The sequence below is a fragment of the Eleutherodactylus coqui genome, chromosome 4 (assembly GCF_035609145.1).
Source record: "Eleutherodactylus coqui strain aEleCoq1 chromosome 4, aEleCoq1.hap1, whole genome shotgun sequence".
NCBI classification, from domain to species: domain Eukaryota; kingdom Metazoa; phylum Chordata; class Amphibia; order Anura; family Eleutherodactylidae; genus Eleutherodactylus; species Eleutherodactylus coqui.
Window position 1 is genome coordinate 32,740,982 of NC_089840.1, and position 16,418 is coordinate 32,757,399.

The 16,418-nt window shown below is 47.6% G+C and overlaps 1 protein-coding gene across 1 annotated transcript; it reads left to right on the forward strand.

Moving 5' to 3' along the window:
* The first annotated feature begins 360 nt into the window (after positions 1–360).
* TMEM45A (transmembrane protein 45A) lies at positions 361–14,545 on the forward strand. Its single transcript, XM_066599184.1, has 6 exons — positions 361–547; positions 1,658–1,870; positions 4,708–4,920; positions 5,641–5,825; positions 9,079–9,224; positions 10,722–14,545. The coding sequence occupies exons 2-6, from the start codon at positions 1,681–1,683 to the stop codon at positions 10,813–10,815; spliced, it is 828 nt and encodes a 275-aa protein (XP_066455281.1). The 5' UTR covers positions 361–547; positions 1,658–1,680; the 3' UTR covers positions 10,816–14,545.
* Positions 14,546–16,418: the final 1,873 nt, after the last annotated feature.

Sequence of the window (16,418 nt, forward strand, 5' to 3'; positions counted from 1 at the left end):
TTCTTTTTTCCTTTTCTTCCATTTTTTTACCTTCTTTTTCCTTCGTCTCAATAGAAGGAAAAAGAAGCAGAGCTTTAGCTGGTTCGCCTGAGACAAACTGCCAGAGGATTGGGTTCCCGCCAAACCGAACTTGCAGTAAAGTGTGACCGGAGACCACGTTCGCCTGTTTCAGTTCCCCCGACCCTCGCAGTTAATATCAGCAGAGCGTTGGATGTATTCAGCCATCTGCCTCATGTCTGGACATTGTGAGAAGCCGTAGACCCGCCTCGTACGTGACCCCGCCACGGATAAATAAGGCAATATGCGAGGAATGTAATGTAACTGGAGACGTCGGAAGCTTCTCGCAGTGCCGCCTCTATACATCCCCACACCGATGTGTGAAGCAACAGCAGAGGGTTGTCCAATGCAGAACCCCAAAGTAGGAAGGGACCTTGTAATCCGGGGGTTAATTACCACAAGTGTTTGGAAGACGAGACGTTTTGGGACTTCGGTGCGGTTATCCGGTTGGATAAGGTCCTAAGACCCTCCGTATGTGCAAGGAAAATCGGTGCGTATGTACGAGCGTGCTGCAGACCGTCTCAGCCGCAGCTCGTCACTTCTGCGTCTTTACCGCAGATTTCAGCCTCTTCATTGAAGTCTGTTGGCCAAGATCCTAAAGTTGACACGCTGCGCATTTAAAATCCACACCGCGTGTCAATTTCCACCGGGTGTAGACGTGACTTTGAGAATCTCATTCACACACCCGCGCCGTGATTAAACGGCTGCGCAGTCTAATTAGTCCCCGGTGTTATCGATTAACACTGCGCAGCTCAGTATGCGATTCTGTGTGGATAGCTTGCACATTTGCGCACCCCCATAGACTCCCATGGTGCTTTCAATGCGCAAATGCGCTCACAGATAGAGCATGCAAGTGCAGAAAATGAGCCCAAAAGTAGAATGTTAGGAACCCATTGAAATCAATGGGTTCTAATCTCTGCGTTTTGCGTGCGCAAAATTGCGCGTTTGCAGACGCCCGTAGGGTGCGTTCGTGTGTGGCTGATTTGGCGCGGATCTGCAGCCGATTTCACCCTTTTAATGAAATTGAAATTGAAGAGGTGAAACCTGCTGCAGATCCGCAGTAAAGTTATATATGAACGCACCCTTAGGCCCCCTGCATACGCATGCAGAATCCGGCTCTGACAGCAGCGGCGCCCATGCGTATTTGCTCTGTCTCTGTCTTTTCTGGACTGCAGATGGACCCAGCAGCTCGTCGCTGCACATGCGCAGTACAGATTTTTTTTTTTCAAAAAAATGTTTTCCCGCGCTGTTGCTAGGCGATGATGCGGAATCTGCGACCTGTCCGCGATGTTCATTGTGAACGGGCTGTGGCTTTGATGGCTTCCATCGACTTTAATGGAAGCCGTCGTGCGGAGCCCGCATGAAAATGGAGCATGCTGCGATTTTTCATACGCGAGCGGAAATCGTAATTGGTTTCCGCTCGTGTGCATTGCATGCTACGGGCGGTATTTCCTACAGAATCCGGAGGCCGTCGCCTGTGTGCGTTCACCCTGACAAACCATGGAGGCGAGATCATCTCCTGGTAATGCTTATCATTCTCCTCTAGGTGGCGTTTCCCGTTGTGGGGGCGATGTTTCATCACATACTTCTTTATTCACAGGGCCTTAAACACAGGACTGAACGATGGCGAACTTTAAAGGCCACGCGTTACCCGGGAGCTTCTTCCTCATCTTCGGCTTTTGGTGGTCGGTGAAGTACCCGCTGAAGTTCTCCTGCAGGAAACACAAGAAGGTTTGTTTCTTTGGCTCGAAAGTTGGTTTTCAGCGCGTGGAAGTCCTGGAAGGAGCGGTGAAGGCCATCTTTGCTCTAATAGGTACGCAGCGGATCTATTGTGTTCTCTCCTCTAGGTTTGGCGCTAACGACCTATTACTAATGTCAAGTTAACCGAAACTGCGGCCAGAAACTTAGATTTTCACAAAGGAACAATTGTGTCGGCCCGTGCCAAGAACGCGCTCTCATCCATTTTCTGTCGCCTTTGCAACTTTTTCGTGGGCCGATCAGCCTGCCAGAATAAACGGGGATGACGTTAAAGCGACAGCAACGTACCGTATGGAAGGAAAGGTTGTGGGTAGAGATGAGCGAGTAGTGCCTTAGCCGAGTATCTCCCCGCCCGTCTCTAAAGATTCGGGGAGCGGTGGGGGAGAGCGGGGAGGAACGGAGGGGAGATCTCTCTCTCCCTCTCTCCCCCCCGCTCCCCCCTGCTCCCCGCCGCAACTCACCTGTCACCTGCGCCGGCCCCCGAATCTTTAGAGACGAGCGGGGAGATACTCGGCTAAGGCACTACTCGCTCGAGGAATGTGCCTTAGCGAGTGTACTCGCTCATCTCTAGTTGCGGGGAGTACCTGGGGAACAGAGATTTAACCCTTTGTTCTTTTCATTTTTGTATGCCCCCCTTCCAAGAGCCCTAGCATTTTATTTTCCTACCGGCATAGTCGTATGAGGGCTTGTTTTTTGCCACTTGTATTTTTTCATGGTACAATTTAATTAGAGTCGCTCATCATGATCGTCTGGGCAATAAAATTGGGTCAGCCCCACTCAATTTTTGGCAAAAATTGGCTTTCTGAGAGAGACTGTATATGTGTAACTTCAATAAATGTGGCTCGGTAACTCAGTGGTTAGCACTGTTACCTTGCAGTGCTGGTGTCCTGGGTTCAAATCCCATCAAGGACAATAACTGCATAGACTTTGAAAAACTTCATACAAGTGTTTTTTTTCTTGGACAGATTTGTATCTAGAACTGCAAGGCAGCAGTGCCAAGGACAACATCTGTACGGAGTTTTATTGTTCTTTTTGTGTTTTATTCTAATTCTCCTCTGGAGAAGAAAGAACAAGTGTGGTGGCTCATTTGTTAGCACTGCTGCCTGGAAGTGCTGGAGTTCTAGGTCCAAATCTGGCTGAGGGCAACATCTGGATAGAGTTTTTCAAAGTCTATGCAGATATTGTCCTTGATTAGATTTAAACCAAGGAGCCCAGCACTGCAAGGTAACTGCTAACCAATGACCCATATTCATTGAAGAGGCAGAACCAATATCATCATCAAAGGTCAGAATTTGCCCTCCGTCGGGCTGCTCTGGGTTGGCATACCTTTCTTTTACTTACTAGGAAAGAGCCGTCTGCCGCTCTTCTTTCTATATCATCGTAACAATTGTTTGTCGCCATACTACCGATCATCTGCTTATGTAATCATTATTGATGAGCGCCAATCGACATGCTCGTCATCGGTTGGCGCTCATTATCATAGGCCCATGTAAACTAACCTTGGGCCTCTCTCACACGGGGACCTATGGCCGCCTGCACACGAGCGGAAATTCAGCGGCGGAATTTCCCCTGCTGGAAGCCTGCATAGGATTGCGTTAACAAACGCAATCCTATGCAGACGGCCGCGAGAAATATCACGCAGCAAAAAAATCGCGGCATGCACTATTTCTGTGCGGGACTCGCCCACCCGCCACCGGCTCCAGTCTGCGCATGAGCCGGCGCATCAAACAGCCGGACCCGCCGGGTGCGGGTGAGTACGCGCTGGTCCCTGCAGGCGCTCGGGTCGGGTCCCGCGGCGAGAATCCCGTGATTTTTGCGCGTAGGTCCCCATGTGAGACCGGCCTTAGAGTGCAACTACCTGAGTGTATTCCATGCTCGTGTAATAGCGATAATTGCCCAGCTACATGTGCACTAATAAATGGAGCCTGGCAGTTATCTAGAAGCGCATGTATTCGCAGCAGCCGCTACCGCATTTGTGATAGTACTTTTATTCAACTTCTAATGCAATTCTTTCTATAGGTTCATTGTGTTTCCTTAGTTGATTTACTGCAATCATCATCATCATCAAATAATCTGAAAACAATAAATAGTGTAAATCATAATGTTCTCCGAGGCCCGGCCTCACTTCCCTCGTGATGGAATTTTCATCACTAACGTCTCATCTCATAACAGGAGGATGTCTAATTTATCAGGTTGTTAGAATGTAGAGCAGCCCTGAATGCGAGGAATGGATAGAGGTCATGGCTATAATGTGTCACAGTGCGCTCTAAGGCCACCGTCCTCACACTCCTCTCTGTCACGCGACAGATGCTGCGTCCTTTTCAGTTCTGCCCATAGCGCATGCTTGTGTGCCTGCTCCCATACATGAAGGGCCTGTGCATGCTTGGCTTCCCCAACCTATCTCCTTTTAGCTCCGGCTATATTAGGCATCCCTACCCTAAGGAGGAGGTCTAAACAATTTGTTTCCACCTTGTGTGTAAGCTCTCCTGGTTTTCTGACTCCTGACTATTCTGTCTTCTCCATTCCTTACCTCCGCTATGTTTATCTGTACTTCTCTCTCTGCCCGCCCCATCTCTGACTATTCATTGTATTGCACCTGTTCTGCCAGCCTTGACCTCTTCTGTCTACCCCTCTGCTTACACCCTCAGGTACTGCGCCTTCATCTCCTGTAGAGTCAGCTGCAACATAGCTGAGACTACTTCTGTGAATTGCGGCTTGGGGATCCCACAGCAAAGACCAGATCCCAATAGGTGGGGTGAAAGGGTGAAAACCAGGGTACCCCAGGTGCTTCCTCCAGATTTAGCCCAGCTTGTCGCAAAGTTGATCCAAATCCACTCGCTGACATATTGTCACCTGTGGGGTATTTTATATCCTCATCCTTGTCTCTTTCAGGAATGTTAGCGGAGCAGTTTGTTCCGGACGGTCCTCATCTCCAACTCTACAACCAGGAGGAGAAGCAGTGGAGTCATCTGATGAACTGGCAGCACTCCACCATGTACTTCTTCTATGGCCTCTCAGGCGTGGTGGACATCATCACCCACACCACCAAGGCTGTTCCCGTAGCTGTGGACAGGCTGATGCTCTCCATTGCTGTTTTTGTGGAAGGTATGTCCTACAGATATATTGGCATGATACTTGCTTTACATTACACTCTGACTACATATTAAGGCGAGAGGCTCACAGCCATAAATGGAAGTCGCGCCCAACAAACTTGGGCGTAACTCGCATCAGACAGTGCATGGACACCTGTCCGTGTGCTACCTGATCCACCTGGACCATGCTCATTGAATGCCCTACTCTCTTCCATGAAAATGGAGAGAAATAGGAAATACCATGAGTTTTGGTCTGTGTGAATAATTGCACGTGTGTATAGCTTCTGTGGAATTATATGGACGACACACGCATTAAAATACGGCGGTGTTCCTTTTACTATATTGGGTCAGAAAGGGTATGCTTTCCCCTTAGGGAGAGCACCTAGAAGGTGTGAGGAGACTTGTAAGGCCATGCATGCTCCTCTGGGAAATATGCAAATAGGGAAGATGGAAAAATACCTCTGCAGCGCCACCTGTTGGAAGGCAGCGTTCCTGCAAGTCATTGTCAGACTTTTTAGACAAGCCTTATAACAATGACTGGCAATTGAAAGCCAAGCCAGAATAACCTTACACAGACCCCTGTTACCCACATTTATAGCCTCTCACTAGCCAAGCCAGAAACCTACTGACATTGACTTGCAGGAATGCTGCCTTCCAATAGGTGGCGCTGCAGAGGTATTGTTCCATCTTCCCATTTACTCTTTTGGTGATGAAATGTCCTTTCTCCTTTCAGGATTCCTCTTTTATTACCACGTCCACGGCAGAGAGATGCTGGATGTTCATATTCACCTGCTCCTCCTGTATGCAGTTTTTGGGGGCGCCCTGTGCATCTTTCTGGAGGTCTTCTTCCGGGGTAACATAATACTTGAACTGTTCAGGTCCAGCCTGTGCATCTTACAAGGCAGCTGGTTCTGGCAGGTAGGTGAAGATCCGGAGGTCCTGACATACCCAAATGTCTTTACATAAAGGATTTAACCCTTTACAAATGAGAACTACTGTTGTGATCAGCTATGACTCCTAGAGCCCCGGTGGGCAAAGGTGCTGCCAGCCAGACAGTTGGATGGCTCATGTCCGCCAGGGCAGAAGCTGGTCTTACAGAGGTCTCTCCATTCTGACTCACACTGGGCAACCCCTTCAATGACATTCCTAATAGGGGCGACCCTTTTACATTCTAAAAATTGCTAGAAGCGCGCCAAACTATCAAAATGTCGGAAAGCGAACCGGCCATGATACAAGAGAACCCAATTATTTAGCCTTTCCGTACGTTCCTGGGGAAAGTGGAAAGGTGGCCGCTATTCAACGCTTTGAGTGCGGGACGAGCCCTGTAAGGCTTCTTACAGCTGATATTGGGGACATTTCCGGTCTGACACTTATTTCTGACAATGAGCTTGAAAAACTATTCAGAATTCCATGAAGCTAAAAGTAGAAGACTGCGAAGTATAAGATAGAACTATTAATGCAAAATAGTGCTGCCATATAGTGCTCAAATAATGGGGTTTACAGTGTTATACAGTTCCTAATACTGCCAATAGTACTGAAATAATAGGGCTATATAATGTCATACAGTACCTAACTAGTACTGTTATATAGTGCCGAAACAGTATGGCTATACAGTGTCCAACTAATATTACCATGTAGTGCTGGAATAATATGGCTGTACAATGTCATTGAGTGTGTGATATTGTCATATAGTGCCAAAATAATGGTTGTAGAGTGGCATATAGTGCATAACTAATACTACCATATATGGCTGAAATAATATGACTATACAGTACCTAATACTGCCATACAGTGCCTTAATAATATGGTTATACACTGCATTACTAATTCTGCCATATAGTCTTGAAGTAATATGGTTATAGCATCATACAGTGCCTAACTAATACTGACATATAAATGCTGAAATAATATAGTTGTACAGTATCACACAGTGCCTAATACTGTCATATAGTGCTAAAATAACATGGCTATACAGTGTGTAATACTGCCATATAGTGCTGAAATAATATGGCCATGCATTGTCATACAATGAATAACTAATATTGCTATACAGTTTCATAAATAATATGGCTGTGCAGCGTTATACTGTTATAGCTAATACCGCCATCCCCTCCCGAAGACACTGCACTATAAATTGCCCTAATGACACCAAGTAATTTGGCACCTTTTTTCACTGCACCTGGGGCTCACTTTGCAGCTGGATAGAGGAGGTGGCATCACCGTCACCCACAGAGGGCTGGGCACCTGGGTGACCTACAGGATCTGCAGCCGCCTGTCACGTACCAGAAAATGCCAGCGAGATCTTCCCATGTTTGACTGATAGATCTCTGCTGCCCTCAGGTGGTCACACTTGTATTTGCAGCAGCCATTGTAATATTCGGAGGATACGAGTGAAGGAGCCGCCCAGACAACTAGTTCTTAGCTATTTCATGACTAAAGTTTGAAAAGATAAAAGTTGAGAGTCTTCAGTCGTTGATATATTTAATGGCTAACGGGAAAGCGAGCTCTCAAGATGTCTCTTCATCAGGCAAGGTTCATGTCTTCCATCTACCGGGTAACGCGGTACAGTGATATTTTTTTCCCTTTGGGCCTGGAGAAACAAAGATGTCCGCAGTCGGATCAGTATGTAGTGTCTTAGACTACCGATGCATACTAATACACAGTGAGTGGCAGGTAGTCAGAGAAGTGGTTTGGCCATCTTTGTTTGTCCAGGAGGGTCGCTTTAAGGCCTCCTTCACACGACCGTATGCGTTTTCACGTTCACCCATACACGCCGCATAGTCGTCTGAATGAAGATTTGCCACGATCATGTCCTGATCTTTAGTCACATATTTTCAGCCATTCACACGGGCTGCTGCTGCGTATTGGGAAAAAATATGCAAAAGCAATGAAAACCATCAATCGCTGTAAAATGCTCAAAATGACCAATAATGGTTAATTACGGCGAGCTGTCTTCGTTTCCCAGTGTTGTACACAGGCTAGCTTCCCCTCCCTTCCTTTTTCCAGTTACCATTGAAGTCTATGGGAGCTTCCTGTGTATTTCGGCAAAGGATGGGGCAAGACCTATCTTTTTTTCGCAGTGTATAAAATCGGCAAACGAAAACGGTCGTGTATACGCTATTTTTCCCGGCGCAATTTTTTTTTCACATGGCTAAAAATCATTCATCTGAATACATTGGAATCCAATGTTTCACATGGTTGGGATTTTTGGGCGATTTATTTTTTAAATACCTGTAAATACGGTTGTGTGAATAAGCCCTTATGTAAAGCTCCACCTGCATAGAGGTTTTCTAATCCGCCAGTGCACAGTACACGCTGCTTCCCCCTGTACTCCCAGCTGATGGGCTGCGGTTGTGTAATCCTGTATATTTCCTATATGGCGCGATAGTTACATTGTGACAAGGGAGGTGAACTGTGCTTCCAATTGTATCAGCGCTTTTGTATCTTTTTGTATCCGTTTCCTTGTTTGTACACGGCGATGATCTCTTCTATTAACTTTTGGGAGCATTCTCTTGACTTGGCCATTTTTCTAACATGGAATCAAAGTCAATGAAGCCCTAGCCAGTCCAGATATTTGATGTGTTTTATCTCAAGCACACCTGATACAAATAGTGAAGCTCTTGATTGATTGTATCAGGTGTGCTTCAGGCAATACCTGATTTGCAAATGTGAGCTCTTATGTGGTATTTTATTTAGGATGCGTTTTAATTGTTGCAAAAGCCACTTGAGGCTGAGATTCTTCTCCCACATCGGCAGCCAATGGGCACTTGATCTTGTTGGTGAGGTCGGCAAAATTGTGCAATTATTGGCAACCACCGCTGAGTAGATTCTCTGCCACAAGTGGTTTTGGATATGTGGGAACGCAGCCTTTGGAGGTGGAATAATTCTAAGGGTGCATTCACACGACTGTATATCAGGTGGGTTTTCATGCCCGGCCGATATACGGCGTCTCTCTCTGCACGGGGAGGAGGCTGGAAGAGCCAGGAGAAGTGCTCTTAGCTCCCGCCCCCTCTCTGCCTCCTCTCCGCCCCTTTGCACTCTTTGCAATGAGAGGAGGCGGAACAGGGGCGGGGCTACATTCCGGGAATTAGCTTGGATTGAATAATTCTGATTGCACCTGTAATACAGTCCTCTATTCTTTTATAACTATGTGCCTTCTGGCCTCTTACAGATTGGATTTGTGCTGTTTCCGCCCGGAGGAGGACCGGAGTGGAGCCAGACGGATCACAGTAACATGATGTTCATTACTATGTGCTACTGCTGGCACTTCGCCTTTGCACTCTTCATTGTTGGTGTGAATTATAGCGTTGTAATGTGGTAAGTAACATTGTGTGTATTCAGAGACATCAGACGCACTATATCCCAAGCCTAGAACACAGAGATGTATGTGTGCAGTATGGACAACCATCTCTGTAGTTCTAGCAGACCAAACTATAACTTCAACTTTCTCTGTCTTAGGGCTCCTTCACACTGGCGCTGCGTTTTTTAGCCGGCTGCGTCATAGCTGCATTCCCCGTTTTAACACCCGTCCAGGCAGCCAGGCCTGCTAAACTCCCTCCCCCTTCCCAGCTGTCGGCAAAGGCTAGGGGACAGGGTGGGGCAGGAGCTAGTGTGCTAAACTCCCACCCCCTCTCTGCCCCTTGCTGGCTGCTTGCAATGAGACAAGGCGGGAGCTAGTGTGCTAATCTCCCTCCCGTACCGCCTATCCCACCCCCTCCCTTTGCCGACAGCCAGTAAGGGCAGAGAGGGGGACGGATTTTAGCAAAGCCGCTGCTAAACTTCCTCCCCCCTCCTTTTTCCAGCAGTTCTCATAGGCTCCCATAGGAGTCTAAGGGATCGGCCAGTGCATTCCCGCCTAAAGATAGGTCCAGAGGGCATCAGTTGGTCGCGATTATCGGCCAGTGTTTCATTGCTCGTGTGAATAAAGCCTTATTCATTGACATAATTTGGATTGCGGAATCTGCGATCATCACCAACGGAGACAATGCGTGGCATTCTGCATCCATTAACAAGAAAAGAGCATTCGCCTGTCCGCTCACATGAGCAGATAGCGATTTGCGATTTTACGTAAATTAAATCGCAGTACACTTTATTCTTTTGCGGATTCCGCATGGATGGCTTCTTTTGAAGTCAATGGAAGCCATCCGACCTGCAGCCCTTCCACAATTAACATTGCGGAAAGGTCACGGATTTCGCGTCGTCACCTAGCGACGGCGCGGGGAAAAAAAGAGATTAGGATTTCTGCCAACTGTCAGAATTCCGGGCTGCAGCGTATTTTTCACGCAATATGCCCGTGTGAATGGATGAGAAAAAGCAAATTAAGCTTAGGGTGTAAGCGCATCGCCTCTGTGAATGAGGCCTTATTCACATGAGTGTTTTTACGCTTGACCATGCGAAGCATTGGATTCCAATGCATTCATTCACATGGCCTCGTAAAAACGCCTGGCCGGAGAAGATAGGACATCCAAACGGGACAGGTGAGTCCTGTTCTGCATATCGGCAGGGGTCTTGGCAGTGAGACCCTCACTGATCAGCAAGTCCTATGGATAGGGGATAACTTGCAATTGTGGTACAACTCCTTTAACATAGTGCAGCGAAGTAACAGCGTCCTGATCAGCTCAGCTCTGCTACATCTGTGGCTGGGCCCCGTCATCACACGGACAGCTTGTTTCACATATGGAAACACTTCACTTTCCACCCTGTTTTTGGCTTGTGACGGACTTCAGGAAAGCGCTGAGTGCTGTGAGCGACCGCCGTTCAGCGTTTGGATGTGACGGTCGCGTTTCTTTAATAACTTCTGTTCATTCTTCGCAGGGTGGTGAATACAAAGTTGAAATCAGCCGAAGCTATGGAGATGGAATTACTGAAGTCCCGGAAGAGAGATCCGGACTCGGAGGATGATATATAGTAACTTCTGCTGCTGGCGCCGAGGGGCCTTACCATGTACTGTATAACTGACTGTAGAAAGTGACCAAATACGGATTCTTTACCTTCACAACCCTAAAAGACATATCCGCTCTATCATCATGCAGGGGTACATTTCACAGCAGGAAAGTATATGCCCGCTGTTATTGCATATCTGTCACTCTGAACGGTTCCATATCTTTAGGCCTGGTGGATGTCTCAGGGCTGCGTTTAGTATGGAGATGCCATAGAAATGCGCGAGCCTCTACTTTACCTCCGTGGGATTCCATTTTCATACAGGGGTGTACAGAGGATTTTCTGTCGGATTCTATATATTGCTTCTAGTGGTGTAATTCTATACGTACGGCATTGATTGGATGGCACGTGCGTGGTGGCATGCAGACAGTGTTTATGGGCAGAGGGGCTGGTATTCTTCCTTGGCTGTCGTATATCAGAACTAGAATCTGGCGCCAAATACAACATGCAGTGCATACCATATTATGGAAGCCGTCTGCACAGAATCTGCCTAAGAATAGAGCATGCTGCAATTTCTTTCCCCTCGCAAGTGGAAAATCGCAGTTGATTTCCCCTCGTGGGCAGGAAAAACAGCTTTTCATAGCATGTTATTGCAGGTATTTGCTGTGAAATCCGGAGGTGGACGCTCGCTAAGGATTCCGCAATGCAAGTCCGGTCGTGTGCAGGCGGCCTGAGAAGGAGTTGACCCTGTCCATCACTCTACAATAGTTGGCCATTCCTTCTCGAGGAGACCCGTTTTGCACAGCGGTACATGCCACCATTTTGAAATTGAAGTACATACAGTAAGGGCCCCATGTACCTCCAGGAGTGCCATATTGTGGCCCCACGACAATGCAGTAATATGGGATTGAGACTGAAGTAGTCACCATAAGGATAAGCTCCGAAAGATAGGGAACCGTTCACTGTGCAACATGTGCCAAGAGGGAACACGTGGGAAGGGGCACATACTTTTCTGTGTACATATATAATATGCGGCCCTACCTGTTCCGATAACATTCCGATGAACGTCAGATAAATGGTGCCACTTACAGACATTCTATAGACAAAAAATTTGCCATTGACGCGCTGTGTCGCGGTGGGGAGGGGCCAAAACAGGCACATCACAGTGGGGAGGAGCCAAAAACTGGGGCGGGGTCCAACACAGCGTGATGCTCGTTCGAGTAATGAGCACCATCGAGTATGCTAATACTCGAACGAGCATCAAGCTCGACAGAGTATGTTCGCTCAACTCTACTTCTGATATACAAGTGCTGGATCCTACAGAATCGTGCCGCTCACTGACTGATGTGTGAAAAGGGAAATCATGTGAGTGGATTAGATAAAGGGTATTATATATATATATATATATATATATATATATTAAAGGAACGCTCTATTAAGGATCAACATATTGTGTTAAAGGGAAACTGTCACCAGATACCGTACCTTGGGCAGCATGAACCCGGGACAAGTGGGCACGGTGTGGGCATGTATGTTTAATTCTGAGTAAATGCACTTGAACGTTTGACTTAGAACGAAACTCTGAGTCACGGAGGCCCCCTCCTGTCCGTCCCTGCCCAAAGCACCTAGTGTGACAACTCCCTAATCCATTAAGCCTGACGAAGAATCCTAAGTAGGTTGGAAAGCTCGCTATAACATTATGTCTTTTTGTTAGCTCTTAAAAAGGTATCAAATCTACAAGATTACTTGGTTTCTCTTACTGAGAATCGTCACATTTAACTCTCTCCGTTTCCACAAAAGGGAAGAGAGCGGTCAGCCTACATCATCGGGTGGGGAGAAGCGTTTCAGAATAAAACAGATGTGCCCACAATGTGCACACATGTCCCGGGTTCAGGCAGCAATAACCGGGTGACAGGTTTTCTTTAAGACCCCCATGCTCATTAGTGTTTAGTCGTCTGAACCTGCCAGTAACAGTGAGGCCAGATGACTGTGTAATGTGTATAGCGGCCGCTTAACTTGTCCCTAACAGATGATGTTGGGTCATGGAAGGATCGGAGATGGCAAATTTCAACTCCCAAAACTTTTGTTCCCTGAGAGATAAGCCGGCGACAGATGTGTCTGGCTGCAACTTAAGTCCCTATATGAGCAAGTGCTGAGCGTTCCTGTGTATGGGGGAGCGGCTGTTGGATGGCTGATCGTTCGTCTGACAATTTTTGAAAGTGTATGGGTGTCTATACGCTCAATGCAAAGTCTCAGGGTGGACACCCACTGGCGATATTTTCTTTCTTGCGCTGCGAGAGCACGTGAAAACTCTCGCCTTGCAGCGCAAGAAAGACGCCGAAATACAACCGGCATATCGCCAGTGTTTTCAATGGGGCCAGCGGCAGCAGCGCTATATATGGAGAATACCACGGACTTCTGCCACAGCTGTCACAGCTGTGACAGCTGTGGTAGGAGGCTTCTTCATCCCCGCGGGGATAAAAGAATCCTCTGCCACAGCTGTGGCAGAAGTGCAGAATGATATCCCATTGCTTTCCTGAATCCCTGCCTCCTGAAAGGGCTGTGCTGATTAGCTAAGGGCTCAGCCAATAGCAGCTAGTGCTTAGCTATTGGCTGAGCGCTCAGCCAATTACAGATAGTGCTTAGTTATTCATTCATGAATAGCACTATCTTAGATCTTTAAATCTTTAAATCCCCGCCTGCTGAAAGTGACAGCTGTGGCAGAGGATTCCTTCACCCCTGTGGTCCCCATGGGGATGAAGGAAACTCCTGCCACAGCGGTCACAGCTGTGACAGAAGTCTGCGGCATTCTCCATTTCTTTCCAATGGGGCTAGCGCTGCTGCCGCTGGCCCCATTGAGAAGACTGGTGATATCCTGGTGTGATGCCGTTTTTTTTCTCGCACTGCGCTGCAAGACTTTTCCTTTACTCTCGCAGCGCAGTGAAGAAAAAAAAGGCCAGTGGGTGTCCGCCCTTAGGAGGAGGTACAATAAACAAAAGTTGGGTACCTCCCCGTCAGACTCAGTACTGAGTGTTTAAATACTTATAAAAGGATTTCTTTTCAATGTAAATACATTGGGGCTTATTTACTAATACGGACTAAAAGTTAGACAAACTTTGACTAGACAGTCTTAAAATGCACCACATTTATCACAGTAGCTCTGCTGAACGATAAATCTGTTGCATTTTACGATTAGTTTAAATTTGGACCACCTATTAGCTTAGTAGATGGCAATAATTGCATCACAATGTTGGTGTAATTTGTGGAAATTTGGCACAATTTAAGCTATGCTTCTTTTTGGACAAGTCAGAAAAAGTGTCCGAAAGTGTCTAAAATACATAGTAAATGCGGTGCAAAGAATGTGAGAAAGTCGTCTTACGCAATTCGCACCAGAAAACTTTTGAATAGTAAATAAGCCCCAATGTTTCTCTCATCTAACGTGCGATTGTGATAATTGGATCCTGATGAGGGGAGATGGAAGTGCTGATTTCCACCCTACATAAAACTTGTACGTATCCACATTCCATGTTCACACGGTACATACGGGACACACCAGCTCTGCCATCACCCTGACAGCCATTGTTGTAAATTCGGAGGACCAATAACTTGTACTGATAATTCTCTATATTGTATAACTGCCTCTGCTGTAAGAGGAGATGATGACGCTTCCAGCTTCGACTCTCAGGAAATGTTTCTCTTTTTTACTTGTCTTTCCCAAATGGATGCATTCCATTAATAAACGAGTGCAATATACATAACATCAGTGTGAACGTCTATGTGCCCCAAGAGCGCGGTGCGCAGAGATGACGGACAGCGTGAACGTCTATGTGCCCCAAGAGCGCGGTGCGCAGAGGTAACAGTCACAGCGTGAACGTCTATGTGCCCCAAGAGCGCGGTGCGCAGAGGTAACAGTCACAGCGTGAACGTCTATGTGCCCCAAGAGCGCGGTGCGCAGAGGTAACAGTCACAGCGTGAACGTCTATGTGCCCCAAGAGCGCGGTGCGCAGAGGTAACAGTCACAGCGTGAACGTCTATGTGCCCCAAGAGCGCGGTGCGCAGAGGTAACAGTCACAGCGTGAACGTCTATGTGTCCCAAGAGCGCGGTGCGCAGAGGTAACGAACAGCGTGAACGCCTATGTGCCCCAAGAGCGCGGTGCGCAGAGGTAAGGGTCACAGCGTGAACGTCTATGTGCCCCAAGAGCGCGGTGCGCAGAGGTGACGAACAGCGTGAACGTCTATATATCCACGCCAGAGGAATTGTCCCGTGAGCCAAACGCTCTTAATCCCCATACTTATCAAATCTGATGTCCACTGCAGATACGATCACACTATGACTGAGGCCTCTTTCTAATGGAGACCTACGTGCGCAAAAATCACGCACGTAAAAAACTTGCAGCTGTTTGAACCAATGGATTCCTATGGGAGAGTTCAGATGAAGGAATTTTAGATGTGTAATAAATAGGGATGAGCGAGTATACTCGCTAAGGCACTACTCGCTCGAGTTATGTGCCTTAGCCGAGTATCTGCCCGCTTGTCCCGAAAGATTCGGGGGCCGCCGCGGGGCGGGGAGCTGCGGGGGAGAGCAGGGAGGAACGGAGGGGAGATCTCTCTGTCCCTCTCTCCCGCCCGCTCTGCCCCACTCCCCGCCGCAACTCACCTGTCAGCTGCGGCGGCCCCCGAATCTTTAGGGACGAGCAGGGAGATACTCGGCTAAGGCACATTACTCGAGCAAGTAGTGCCTTAGCGAGTATACTCGCTCATCCCTAGTAATAAACATCTGAACATTCCCATAGGACACCATTGGTTCCAATGGCCGCAAGCTTTTTACGCGCGTAGATCCCTGTGTGAAAGAGGCCTGAGGGTGATAATTGGGCCGAGAATCTGCTGGTGTATGGGGAGGACATTTGGTGACCGCAAGTTGGAGGTAATAAGTGACCATGTGTACCTTGTGAGAACAGAGCCACACTCCACCACAATCACCCTCAAGAGGTGAGTTCAATAGATGAACACTTCGGCCTCCATCGTTACTTGGGTCTTTTCCTCTTCTCTTTGGTCTTGCAGTGATCTACGAGATCTCGTATCCTGTCATCTACAGTGATCGGTTGAGATGAGTCCATACCAGCTGCAATACCTTCTGCAGTGGCAGCAATGCCCATGTCTGATGTGGCAGAATATAAGAAAGTGATAGAATCTCTATGGAAGTAAGATGTCATGTACCCTGAGCAGTAAAGCTAGCTGCATAGCTGTGCAGCCGTGGCCTCGCTGACTCTATTGCACCTCCTCTTTTCTTTGTGCTTTCCCCTATTCCTCCACACTGACTTCAGTTAGGGCTCTTTTACACGGGCTGATATATTGTTCAGTGTAAAATGCACATCTCGACTGAACGCCGAATGAGAATTCGTTCACTTCTTGTTGGTCATTCAATCTCTGCATGAAAAGAAATGTACGACAGACCAGTCCGTGTAAACTGGCAGTCATTTACTTATGAACGACTGCCTGTTTATTGTGAATAGAAATGGGCAGGAAGAAACGAATGCACGGCCCACTCCGCCTCCATTCACTCAGCGAGGATCTTTAGGCCTCGGTCACACAGGTGTTTTTGGGTCCGATTTGCAGACGCGATCTGCAGAT

Bases quoted from the DNA above. Each gene is read 5' to 3' on its own strand.
- TMEM45A (XM_066599184.1), top strand. From the start codon at position 1,681: ATGGCGAACTTTAAAGGCCACGCGTTACCCGGGAGCTTCTTCCTCATC. The intron at 1,871-4,707 runs GTACGCAGCGGA...TGTCTCTTTCAG, and splicing joins GGCCATCTTTGCTCTAATAG to GAATGTTAGCGGAGCAGTTT. The intron at 9,225-10,721 runs GTAAGTAACATT...CATTCTTCGCAG, and splicing joins AATTATAGCGTTGTAATGTG to GGTGGTGAATACAAAGTTGA.